At 38.6% G+C, this 13681-nt stretch overlaps 1 protein-coding gene across 6 annotated transcripts in view; it reads left to right on the forward strand.

Moving 5' to 3' along the window:
- The window catches only part of KLHL2 (kelch like family member 2), a 115763-nt gene that overhangs the window by 26841 nt on the left and 75241 nt on the right, over positions 1-13681 (forward strand). For all 6 annotated transcript variants that reach the window (XR_008547659.2, XR_010156741.1, XR_010156740.1 and 3 more), the window contains one exon: positions 4367-4488. Coding sequence is in view for 3 of the 6 variants with exons in the window: in XM_001150117.6 (XP_001150117.3) it covers positions 4367-4488 (122 nt within the window). In the remaining 3 variants the exon portion in view is untranslated. The remainder of the gene's footprint in view (positions 1-4366; positions 4489-13681) is intronic.

The raw sequence follows: 13681 nt of genomic DNA on the forward strand, positions 1-13681 counted from the left end.
GTTACACTTTTATTTTTTTTTTCAGATGTTTTGTGTGCTAAATAACTGAAACTAGAATCATAGAATTTTTAAAATGAAATGAATTTTAGTGTTTATCTTTTTAAACCTATTCACTTTTCATTTATTCATTGGATAAATTCATTTTGCAATGGATAAGTGAAGTTACCAGTTTATGTTGGGCTTCAGGAGTCCTGATTAAAGATCCTTGAGTTGGAATTTTTTTTTTTTTTTGAGATGGAGTCTCGCTCTGTACCAGGCTGGAGTGCAGTGGCATGATCTCAGCTCACTGCAGCCTCTGTCTCCCGCTCAGCCTCCTGAGTAGCTGGGACTATAGGCATGCGAGATGGAAATGTTTTTAGCCATATATGTGTTCTTACACTTTCATGATTTGGAGGACTTCCTTTTTTTTCTCAATAAAAGTGGATAGGAGACTGGGTGCAGTGGCTTATGCCTATAATCCCAGTACTTTGAGAGGCCAAGGCGGAAGAATCATTTGAGGCCATGAGTTCAAGGCTGCAGTGAGCTGTGATTACACAATTGCACTTCATCCTGGGCAACAGAATGAGACTCTGTCTCAAAAAAAAAGGTAGAGATGATGTGGTATTTGCTAGTGAAAGTGCTTGGCTCACTCTGTAATGTACAGTGATGTTCAATAAATGTTGACTGAAATCCTACATAGCTAGACTATCCGTGTTTAAGACTAATTTTAAAGTGCCATTAGTTATGTTAAGTAAAAATGCTATATTTTATGTATTTATTCAATTTATTTATTTATTTACTTATTTATTTATTTGGTGAGATAGAGTCTTTCTCTGTCACCCAGGCTAGAGTGCAGTGGTGTGGTCTTAGCTCACTGTAACCTCCACCTCCCGGGGTCATGCAATTCTCCTGCCTCAGCCTCCCACGTAGCTGGGATTACAGGCATGTACCAGCATGCCTGGCTAATTTTTGTATTTTTAGTAGAGATAGGGTTTCGCCATGTTGGCCAGGCTGGTGTTGGACTCCTGACCTCACATGATCTGCCTGCCTTGGCCTCCCAAAGCACTGGGATTACAGGCGTGAGCCCCTGTGCCCAGCCAAAATGCTACATTTTAAATTGGCACTTGCTTTACTTTTTATTCATCTAGTCATTTACTTATCTAACCAGTATTTATTGGGTATCTACTAGATGTCAGACATGTTATACAGAGATAAGAAAGGCTTCATCCCTGTTCTCAGTGAGCTTAAGAATTCAGAGGAGGAGAACTAGGTAAAGAGTTGATTATGACAGAGTGGATTTGCATGAGGTACCCACCCAACTGTACCTAATCCAGCCTTGGGCCACCAACAGATAAGGCTACCTAGAGAGGTTCCAGTGGAGATTAGCCTGGGAAATGAGTGGGTGGGGAGACAGAGAGGACAATGTTCAACAAGAGCATCAGGGGTAAGACATTGCTTGGTGTCTGTAGAAAACAACAAACAGCTTCTCAATAATGTATTTCAAGTTTAGAAATAGCGGGAGGAGAGAGAGAAGGCTAGATAATGAATCAGGGGCTGGACATGTGTACTTGGACTGGGAGAAACCAAAGGATTTTTGAACTCCGTGCTCAAATTTGTGGAGTCAGTACTGGAGGCAGGAAAATAATTAGGAGGTGGCTACATTGGTGTTAGCAAGAGATTATAGGATCCCCAGTGGTGAGAAGGTGAGAAGATTTATTTGAGATCTATCCAAGGTTAGTTCTGCAAGTTTTAGTGAACTGTGGGACTGGTGGGTAAGGAAGAGGAGAGAATCAAGGATGACTCTCACTGAGGTTTTTAGTATAGGTGTTTGTATGGATAGCATAATGTAGCTTCAGAGTTCTGATATAACCTCAGAGTTATGTGATCAAAACATAAACAAGAAACTATAATTTCTATAGAGACTATGGGAGGTTACAAATGGTAAGGATAAACTATGTACAGTATCATTGGGTAGCCTAGTTTTTTTCTGTTTGTTTTAAATAGGACAGAGTCTTGCTGTGTTGCCCAGGCTAGTCTTGAACTCCTGGGCTCAAGTGATTCTCCTGCTTCAGTCTCCCTAGTAGCTGGGATTACAGGAGTGAGCCACAGCACCTGACTCTCATTCATAGTTTTTAAAATGCATTAGCAATCAGAAATCTCACAAAGCCATACTGTTTAAAGATTTCCTCTGAAAACACAGCAAAGGGCAAAAACTAAGGTAATAATGTAACAACTGGAATTAGATATAAATAACTTTTACAATACTCTTTAGTATGGGCTTTGATTCATAGTAATTAGAATTTTTAAACCATTAGTACAGTCATGGGCACATTTTTTATTTTTCTTACTGTTTTTGTAAATTAATATAAAAATATTAAAATGTTTTCCAAACAGTATATAATTGAAATTGAATTTATTGGAAGCAGATACAGTTTTCTGGGGAGAAAAATAATCTTAAAAATCACAAATATTTGAACTAGCAAAATGCATCTTATAGCAATACCTTAAAAACTATAATATTAAAAACTGTTTGGCAGAGAACTAATTATTTTTCAGTCATACATGTAAATTAAAGTCCCACTTGGTTTTGCCTAAGGTAAGTCACGCTTAACTGAGTACTGGCTGTTTGGCTTTGTGCTCATGTGGCCCCAGGCCCTGAAGGGCTTTGCATATTATTGGGGCTCTGTAGGTGAATCAGTTATGGCCCTTGTCTCAAGTCCAAGTGGGAATCACCAGAATGTCTTAACTTTTGGCACAAAAGAGGCTTCCGTTTATACAGACTATCAGTTTATACCCCAACTATTCACAGGATCCAGCAAGAATAGGATAGAGAAAGGTGCCTTATATGTGGCTGAAGACTTATTTTTCTGTATTCCTTGACCTTCCTTTTTCCCCCTTTCTGTAAGCACGGGAAAAACATTTGCTGTAGCACCAGACATACAACTCAGTCCCCTTTCATCCTGCTATGTAGGTATAGGTACATCTTTCTCATTAACTCTCCTACTTCCCTTGTCATACAAAGAGATGTTTTTCTTCCTGGGAAGTAGCAGGGTAGTTTTTTGGGATATTTTAGCTCTGAGGTGAACAGCTTCTTTCTGAGATCTTGTCAAAGATAATCTCCAGGGAAGCATGCAGTTTTGTACACCACTATTGTTATTTCTCTTCTCCCAGGGTTTTGTTTACAAAGGAATTTTGTGTAATTATGATTTCCCATAGACTTTTCTGATAGTTTATGGTCGCTGACAGTGCATTGTATCAGAAAAAGAAGTGAGCTTTCAAGAAATCTTGAGGCTATGTTATGGTTTAATAAGAGATGCTGGGTTAAAGTGAAGGTGATGAATAGTGGCACGTTCTCATGCTTCTTTTACCTTTGAAACTTAGTGAATTCTAGAGCCAAATCTTTTTTGCCCATGGCCCTCAGCATTATTCTTGGACTGTCCTTTTAGTTTTTAATTGAATCCCTCCCCACCCCCATTCAATTGCTTATGTCTCCATGTATCATAGTTCACTTATGTTGTCACACCTCGGTGCTTAAACTTGCCTCCTACTCTCCCCAAGTCTCCTTGGCTTAGGGACCATCCCTTCTCTTTCCTCCTTCCCTATTTCTTTTCCACAAGTGGGTATTAGGAAGAAAGTCTTGTACTGTTTTTTTAGCAGGCAGTTTTGTAGAAGGATACCTGGTTTTAGTAGTAAAGCTGGTATGGAAATGACTTCAGTGTGAAGTTGCTGCAGTTGACAAACAGGAACTGAATCTGAGCTAGAAGATCTCTGTAACAAGCTTTGTTATTGACTAACTCTTTGTTATTATTGTGATCCCTGTTATGCCTTGCATTCTCTAAGCATCATAAGTAATTTGTTTTCTCGTTGTCTCTGGCATGAGGGTTGTGACCTCTCACTGAGGGTGGAGCCTCTGTGTCTGGTGCAGGCTGTGCATGCCCCGGCAGGCATTTGTGTGTTTGTTGAAGGAGTAATGCTAACCAGGTGGGTCCTTTTCAGCAGCTGTTCATTGCTATTAGCCAAAGGCAGTAACATCGTTACTCTTCTAGTCATGACTGGAAATCCATAAAGACAACAAGTGCCCAAAAGCAGGGACAGCCTCAGCTACTGATCCTATAGCCACAAGAATAGTTCATGCAGCTGGACATATGGCACGTTCATTGTTGTGATATGATTTTCAGGTGCAAGTGGGTAACAAAAGTACATTTTATGATTTGCTCAGGTGAGCTTTTGGAAGAGGAAGGGGAGTATTTTCGTCCTGCAAAAAGTGGCTGATTATGCTGCCTGTTGAATACAGTGAGTGGCAAGAAGATGTATCAATCTACATTGGCATTGGAACTTCCACAGCAGTGTCTTGCTGTAACATCACTCTTATTCCTTTGTGTTTTAGGTGAGATGAGTGAGAGCCGAGCAAAGAGAGTTAGAATAAAAGAGGTAGATGGCTGGACCCTGAGGATGCTAATTGATTACGTTTACACTGCAGAAATTCAGGTTACAGAAGAAAATGTACAGGTAAGAGTAAACACTTCACACCATCTAGCTTTTTATGCATACAGTTTTTTTAATAAAAAAAGCACACCCACACAGTATACAATTTGCACCAAAATAATAGGATTCATTGTGAAAATTGTATTTCTAAAAAATATTTGGAATGATTACACCTTTTTAGTAATGTTTCTGAGTTCAGTATCTTTTATATTCTTTAAGATCTGAGATACAAATCCTTTAGTTCTCTGAATGATGCTTGTTCTTTCATGAAAACACTGTCATATTCATTTATAACTGTTGATTGATGCTGCCCACAATTTTTCTTTATTCCTTGGAAGGATATGGTCTACAAAGAATGTTTTTGACTGCCAATATTCTTTATTTCTGTCTTTTTTTTTTTTTTTGATACCCGATCTTGGTCTGTCTCTCAGGGTGGAGTGTGGTGGTGTGATCATGGATCATGCAGCCTCGACCTCCTAGGCTCAAGGAGTCCTCCCGCTGCAGCCTCCCAGCTACTTGGCTGGGACTACAGGCATGTGCCACTATGCCCAGCTAATTTTCTTATTTTTTTGTAGAGAGGTCTCACTGTGTTCCCCAGGCTGATCTCAAACTCTTGGGCTCAAGTGATCCGCCCTCTTCAGCCTCCCAAAGTGCTGGGATTATAGGTGTGAACCACCATATGCCCAGCCTATTCTTTGTTTTACTATTTGAGCATCCTCTTTAAGTGATTCTGGAGTTTAGGTAAAAGTTGATATTGCATCTTATTTTCTATAAAGAACAAATGTTTTATGTGTGTTACATAAATGTTTAAATAATACGGATGGGTGTGGAGTAAAAGATGAAAATCCCTCTTTAGAAAACGGACCTTCTCTTCGAACCTACCCCAGTCCACATACATTGATTCACTTCTTCTTCTCTAGAGGGCAGCTTCTGTTATATACTGTGAATCCCTTCAGACTGTTTTCCATGCATTTATTCACACAAACGTACACACAATTTTTTTACATAAGAAATACTATACTTGTTCTGAAACTTGCTTTTTGAACTGAACAGTGTCTTAGGGGTCTTCACACATTAGTGTATATGGGTCTAACTCATGTTAATCAGCTATATATATATATATGTATGATTTTTCACCTTTATAAAAACAGTGCAATGAGTGGACATTTTTATATTTGCATCCCCAAATTTTATAAGCTGGATTCCTCAAAATGGAATTGGTGGATCAAAGAGTACATGCATATATTAATTTTTTGATAGCAATGCCAAATTGCCATCTGAAAATGTGTGTTTATTTATATTCCTTCTAACAGGGACACTGTGTTTTGAGGACAACAAAAATAACTAGGACTAAATTCTTAAGAAATAATCTTTAAATTCTACTTGCACAAATAGGAAGCTGTCGGCTCAATCCTTATCCCTGCTAACTAGTTGAAATATGCTACAGAATGAATTCGGAGACTGAAATCTTTGCACTTGTTAAGACATGCTATCGATTGTTCCATGTGAAATACTGGCAGTAGTAAGGCCTCCTGGTGATCTTTCCCAGATGGCCTCATTAGCTTTTGCTTAGAAGTTCCAGTTATGAGTTAAGGCATTTGAAAAACCTTGGTCAATATTGGGGTTGTTTCTAAATGTATGCATCAGATGCTAGATGAACTTTTTTTTTTTTTTAACATGGAAGAAAGTGTTTGGTATATGTCATGACATCACTGAACTAATATGTTATCTCGTTCTGGTCTTTTAGGTACATTTAGACTATTTGCTAGATTCTGGGGCATTGTTTTCAACAAGAGTTTATCTTGGTTTCTTTTTGTTCATTCTTTTTATTTATTTTAGTGCATGGGCCTCATTATGTCCTTATATTTGACCTTCAACAAATGAATTACTGATTTCTTTGATTCACATAATGGGCCACATGGGAGAAAATTGAGAAAACTCATTTAGGCCTTAGAGACTAAACTGTGTGAATTCAGCCCTGAATGTTGTTTGTAGTAGTTCTTGTGGTGGGGACATGGGCCTATTAGGAATTAGGAGAACACCTCTCATGTTTCTTTTAATAACTATCATGTTCCAGTCCTGAAATATTAGTCATCACAGCCTTTCAGAAAACTCTTGCCATCCTAATTTGCCTCTTGTGTATATATTGCTTAGCTTTTAGAATATGCAGGAATACATTCTAAGAGTTACATTTGGCAGGCTTATTAAATGCTTAACATTTGTATAGTTTTGTTTTGTTTTTAAGTTTTTAAGAGGGAGAGGGATATCTCTTCGGCATAGGGCTATCATGGTTTGTAAAGCTTTCTTTTATTTTCAATTGAAAAATACTTGTTTTGGAAAAGGCAGTTGAGAAATAAATTAGATTAAAAGTAGCTACTTTTTCCATAACATGTGTTTTTCAATGAAAAAAATAAGACTATACCATGTAAAGATACACCAGACTCCTATTTCCTGCTTTGTATATTTTTTGTCAATCTATATTTTGTTAAATCTTTCTTGTAAAGTGCTGTCCACCTTAAAGAAGAAGGTGTCTGTTGTTATTAATGTTAAGCTGAAGTTTTAAGTGGCCCTAACTGGAAGCCATGCTCTGAATTTATATGCCCTGAAGGTGCTGACAGTGGGAACAGAAGTTTCTGTAATTCAAATGTTTCTTGGTGGTGGTATATTTTTCTCACTGGACCTAGACTCAAATCTTTTACCAGGTGACCTCCCTTTTGAAAGTTTCTGTTTTAGTAGTAAAGTATAATATTGGCTAGAAAGTATCTTTGGGATTGCATGTTTTGATGCAGAATCACTGTGCCGTAGAATGCTGAGGTCCAGCCATCTGTTGGCAGTCAGTTGGCGACAGAACAGGGCCATAACCCTGGTTTCCCAGATTACTAGTGTAGGGTCTCTTCCATGATACCATATGGTCTCCTTATTACACTAATTTTAAACAATATAATACCTATTTGAAGTGAAGGTTGTTAACTTGGAGTCAGAATGAGGGAATGAGTAATTTAAAAAATTAACTCCAAAGAAGGGACTATTGTTATTATAGTCCCTTCTGATTTATACAAGCAATAGGGCTTTAATTCTTGGCCATTCCAGGTTTCCTAGCTTTTTGTGTGTTTGTTGCTGCTGTTGTTTTTTTGTTTGTTTAGGTTTTTAAACTTTGGCTTCAAGTTTGGATATTTGGTTTTATTTATGGCAGAATTGGAGGATAATTTGAGCTAAATGAATTTACAGGTTTTTTTTAAAGGGAGATAAAAGGAGAACCAATATTTTACCTATGACTACACTTGTAATTCAACTTTTTTGTTGTTGTTGCTGTTGAGTGAATTAAAATTTAACTTGTGTCTAGAGTTTCAAAGCAAACTTAATGAACTGCATAAATCTGGGAAATAGAGAAAATACAGTCAAAGGCTATTGAAAAGTATGCTCTTTGACATTTGGTGGTTATGGACACCTTTGAGAATATGATGAAAAACTGTCAACCCTTTTCTAAGGAAAGGGCACATTAGCTTATCTGCACAAAGTTTTGCATACATTTTCAATACATTTTCAGAGAATCCATGTACCTTGCTGCTTGCCCCACCTTCCACTGTTAAGAATACTTGGCTTTATTTTTAAATTTTTAAATTTTTTTATTTTATTGAGACAGAGTCTTGCTCTGTTGCCCTGGCTGTGGTCAGTGGTGTGATCTTGGCTCGTTGCAACCTCCTCTTCCCAGGTTCAAGCAATTCTCCCACCTCAGCCTTCCAAGTAGCTGGGACTACAGACATGCACCATCACGCCCGGCTAATTTTTGTATTTTTAGTAGAGATGGGGTTTCACCATGTTGGCCAGGCTGGTCTTGAACTTCTGACCTCAAGCAGTCTACCAACCTTGGCCTCCTCAAGTGCTGGGATTATAGGCATGAGCTACCACTCCTGGCCAAGAATACTTGGCTTTAGATATAAAAAATATAAATATATAAGTGTGTGTGAGTCTGTGTGTGTATGTGCGTGTATGAAGGATTTTCACATGAGTATATCTCTAGTTATATGCTAAGCATTTTATATGTAGCTCATTTGATGTTTTTGCCTCCATATAAGATAGGTGTTACCCCAATGTGATTGAAGAAATAGGCTTAAGAAGGTTAAATAATTTGCCCAGCATCACGCAGCAACTATTAAATCATCATTAACTAGTATTGCTTACAAAGAGAGTTTATAAATTCAAAAATGTAAATGTCTTTATAACTGAAAATTTTTTTTCACGATCCAAAAATTATTCAAGATACATGCTATGTCATTAGATGTGTTAATTAACACTTTTGGAGAATCCTAAAGGATCTTGAACTTCTTAAAGCATTTACTTCATTGCTAAATTTGTAGTTTTGTTACATGAGTTTGACTTCTCCGCCTTTGGGTATTTGTTTTGGCTTCCTAAAAGTAGGTAAGAGTTTTTCACTTGATGTAAGTGTTACAAACAAAGGTAATGCTGTTAATAAACAGTGCCCATGAAAGTAAATGCTCTCTATTCCTAAATTAATATTATGAGTACTCATCTACAGATTCTTTCCATATTAGAACTGTTATCATCTAGAAGAATTTGAGAAACATCTGACAGTTTTGAATGGATGGGTTTTAAAAAGTTCATGAAATATATGTTGGATGAAGTGGAATTATTTGAGACAGACACTTTCTATCTCTTTAGAAATGAAACAAAATTTAAATGAGAGTTTTTCAAGGGACATCTAAAATCAATTATTGGTAATAAACAGACTAAATGTTTAACACAGTCTCAGTATAGTAGAAAATTCAACATAGTGTGTCCATTTTATTGGTGGTATAGGGCAGGTTGTTGTTGTTTTACTTCAAACCACAACTGCTAGGAGTATGCTGTATAGATAGTGTTTTACTCTGCATGTTCCCGGAAGGAGGACATCACATGGAGGGGCTTACATGGTACCAGGCCTGTTGACATAGTTGAAAAAGCTTTAAGTTGGCTTAATCAATAAAAAGCCAGCCAAAGTAGGGAAATCACCAAAACAGAATACATGTGTACCCTAAATATTTTAACCTCAAACATGTAGGTTTACAATTGTATTCCAATCTTTGTTTGTAAAACTAAGTGTGGTAAGCTGTTTTAAGAGCCACATGTCCTTTTTTGCACAAACCACACCATAATCATGCACCAACTATAATTTCCAGGCTTTTTTTTTAAGTGCAGCAAGAACTGAGACACTTGAAATCTCAATGCAAAATCTTCTTTGAATTATACAGTTTCTCTTTCATTCCTCCCATGTCTAATTGGATTGAAAACATTTATTTTTTTTCCAGTAACACGTTGATCAAGCCACTCCAAAGCAGCCAACTTAGTTTTCATAGAAAGAGCTCTTTTTACATTCACATTTCATTGAATTCATTTACTTAAATTGTGTAATTTCAATAAGTGCAAGTGTCATAAACAGATGTGGGAGCAAATCCAACATGTATGAGTTGGTAAAATGCATCCCAGCTGGAGGAGCAGACGTGTGCAAGCACAGTAGAATGTAGTTACTGAGGGCATGGAGAGAATTGGTTCATCAGGTGAGTAGGTAAAGTAGATTTTGGTGAAGAGTGCTTTTGCTTTGTGTATTTCTATATTGTGTGGGTAAACATTGAAATGAAATTCCCATTAGGTGGAGATTTGTTTTAAAAATCTGTCTTAAAAATATTTAAGACACCCTATCAGTTAAACAGTCATTGATGGAATATCTGATAAGTACTTGGTCCTGGTGCTACAAAAACAAACAAACAAACAGAAAAAAAAATGAACAGGGAACAAAGCGTAATGAATAGAGTATATACTTAGACTGGGTTTGGATCTTGGCTTTGCTGTTTAAGTGCCATGTGACCTTGCCTAAGTTGCTTAACCTCTGATTGGCATTGGAGCTTGAGCTAGGGATGAATAGGGCTAGGCGTAGGAGCACTGACCTGATGGAGCAAGCACTCAACAAGTATTTTTTTTCTGTTTGTGTTTGTGTGTGTGTGTTTTTTGACATTTTCAAAAAATAATTTTAAAACTGAGGGTAGGCTGGGCACAGTGGCTCATGCCTGTAATCCCAGCACTTTGGGAGGGATGCCAAGGGAGGCGGATCACCTGAGCTCAGGAGTTCAAGGCCAGCCTGGCCAACATGGTGAAACCTCATCTCCACTAAAATTACAAAAGTTAGCCAGGCATGGTGGTGCACACTTGTGGTCCCAGCTACTCGTGAGGCTGAGGCAGGAGAATCGCTTGAACCCGGGAGGTGGAGGTTGCAGTAAACGAAGATCGCACCACTGCACTCCAGCCTGGGCAGCAGAGTGAGATTTCATCTCAAAATAACAACAACAACAAAAAACTGAGGGTAGCATGCAGTCCAAACTGAAATGTTTAGAGGTGAGTTACAGATTCAGGTCTGAATGAGATGCTGCAGAGAACCTGGCCGCAGGACTTTCGTGGTGTTGGTAGTGGTGGTAGCATATACTCTTAGGCTGATGGCAGTGCCTTTATCCAGGAAGAGCTGCCCTGGGTGAACACTCAAGCCTATAGCTCTTATGTTTCTGGCTAGTCTAGAAAGAGACTTGGTAAGGGCTGGGCAATTGTAATGACCACAACCAAGTAATATTGAGATTGTGGAGGGTCTGCATTCCCATAGGAAGCTGGGCAACAAACCCAGGATCTGGGGCTTGTTATGTGGGGCATTAGGAGTCACGCTGTGGCTTGGCAAGCATGAGGGTACTTGGGGGACACATCACATTTAGGGCAGCAAGATTAACGCCAGACTGTAAACACTGATATGGTGCCCAATAAGCTTTGTGGTATTGGTCAGGATTAGTCTAGGACCGAATTGAGCTGCACTTGAAGATCTAAGATTTTTAAGACCTGTAGCTGGATCAGGCCAGATCAGGTATGGATGAAGAACCACTTTACTGCTTTTTATACATGGCTTGCCCTTTCCCTTCCCTATATCTAAGCTGTTGAGCTTACCTCTTTTTTTTACTGCCAGTATTGATCCTGATGAATTTCATCTTTCAATCAATAGTTTACTAAATATTTATGGGGTATCTATTCTATGCCAGACACTGTTCCAACCATTGGTGTTACAATGTCAAGCAGGATAGATAAGGTCCCTGTCTTGAAAGGCTTTACATTGTAGAGGAGGGGTAGGGACGAGACAAATAATATACCCATAGATAGAGAAACAGGTGACTTTTACATTATTCTCTGGGGAGGAGTCATTTGAGCAGAGACTTGAATGAAGAGAAGGGAGTGATGTAAAAGTAAAGGCAGAGAACATTCCAAGCAGAAGGAGCAAAGGACCTGAGATGTGAATAAGTTTGGCGTGTTTTATGGGCCAGAAAGAAAAGGACGATTATTATTTGAGCAGAGTAAATGATGAGAGAGTGGAGAAAGATGAGATTAGATTAGAAAGGTAAATAGGGCCAGACAAAGTGGGTTTGTAGACTATGATAAGGAGGTTTGATTTTGTTCCAGTTGTAGTTTGGGCAGGGAATTCATGCTTCAGACAGTTTGTTCCCCTTTCCCATCTGCTAGATGGAGGATGGACTGTGGGGGCAGTAGAAGAAGTTGGAGGCCCTTTAGATACCTGTTGGGGTAGGCTAAGTGAGAGACTAGTGGCTTGGGCCTGGGTTGTTGGCGTGAGATGGTGAACAATAGATTTGGGAGATATTTGGAGGTAGGGTCAATGGAATTTACTAATGGATTTGCATGACGGTATGGAGGAAGGAGAATGATCAAGAATGGCTCCTGCATTTTTGGCCTGAGCAACTGGGTGGATTATAGTGCTGTTGTCTGAGATAGTGAAGACATGGGATGGGGACATATTTTCTGGGTGGTGGGAATTAATGGTTCTATTTTGGTTGTGTTAACTTTTACCAGTTGGGCTTACAAGTGGAGATGCTGAATAGGTTGGTTCTGTGATGGGAAGGGTCAGGTTAGGGAGGTAGATTTGGTGTATTGGTGGCATATTGAAGTGGATGAGGTCACTTTAAGAGGTAGTGTAGACAGAGAAAGCAAGCAAGCCAAAGACATAATCTGGGGCATTCCAGATTTTAGATGAGCAGATGAGGGAGATGGAGTACTGGTGATGTAGGAGGAAAAGCAGGTGTATGTGGTGTCACAGAATGCTAGTTCTAGAGAAGAAAGTGCTTCAAGGAGACAGTGTTTGGCTGTGTCAGATGTTCTTGATAGGTCAAGAAAGTGAATTGAGCCATATCAGTGTAGGTGTCATTACATTAGTTTGCCTGAGACAGTCCTATTTTATGCCTGCTAATCTGGTGTCTTGTCTGATTAGTGTTTACTTTACTCAGAAATGTTACAGTGTGGATGATAAATTATATGGTCACACTGGTCATTAGTGACCTTGGGAAAAGCTATTTAGAGGTGATGGTGAGAATGAAAACTGGTTTGGAGTGGACTAAGAATAAGTGGACTCAGAGAGTACCGAAAGTTCTTTTAATGCCCTTTGCTATGAAAGGGGAGAGAATGTGCTGGCTGAAGGGGATGATGAGTTTAAGGGTGTTTTTGTTTGTTTGTTTTGTTTTGTTTTTTGATGGGTAATATTTTAAAGCATTTTTTATGTTAATTAGAATAACCTAGTAGAAAAGCGAAAGTTGATGTGATAAAGGGGAGAAAGAAACAAAGAGTATAATTGCAAAAGTGAGAGGGGTTGGCATCTAAAACAAAATGAAGGGGTTTACCTTAGATGGGAGCAGGAAAACTTCTCTGTTAACCAGAGAGAAGGCAGACTTGTTGTTGTCAGATACAAGTTAGTGGCTTGGATGGTGGAAAGGTAGGTATTTTATCAGCTTGCATATAATTATAAAGGCTGTGGCAAGTAATTAGCCAAAAGGAAGATGAGGAAGAGGGATGCTGGAGATTTGAACTAAAGATGATAAATCATTGTCTTGCAAAGGATGAAGATGAATTTACTAGTGAAGTGTAGTCGAATTGTCAGGCCATATTGGGAGCTCATTTGAGATTTGCAGTCATAAATATCAGGTAGAATGGTTGTGTGATTTTCTTCAGCCATGTTAAACCACTTAATACTTAGTATAGAGATGATGAATGTGTTAGTTAGCTATTGCCACAAAAATGCCACAGAACAAAGTATGCCAAAGCTCAGTGGCTTAATAAAAAAATCATTTATTCTTATGGATTTGCAGATTGGCTGAGGATCAACTAATCTAGGCTGAGGTTGGCTGGG

This window comes from Pan troglodytes, chromosome 3, assembly GCF_028858775.2.
Source record: "Pan troglodytes isolate AG18354 chromosome 3, NHGRI_mPanTro3-v2.0_pri, whole genome shotgun sequence".
Lineage (NCBI taxonomy): Eukaryota > Metazoa > Chordata > Mammalia > Primates > Hominidae > Pan > Pan troglodytes.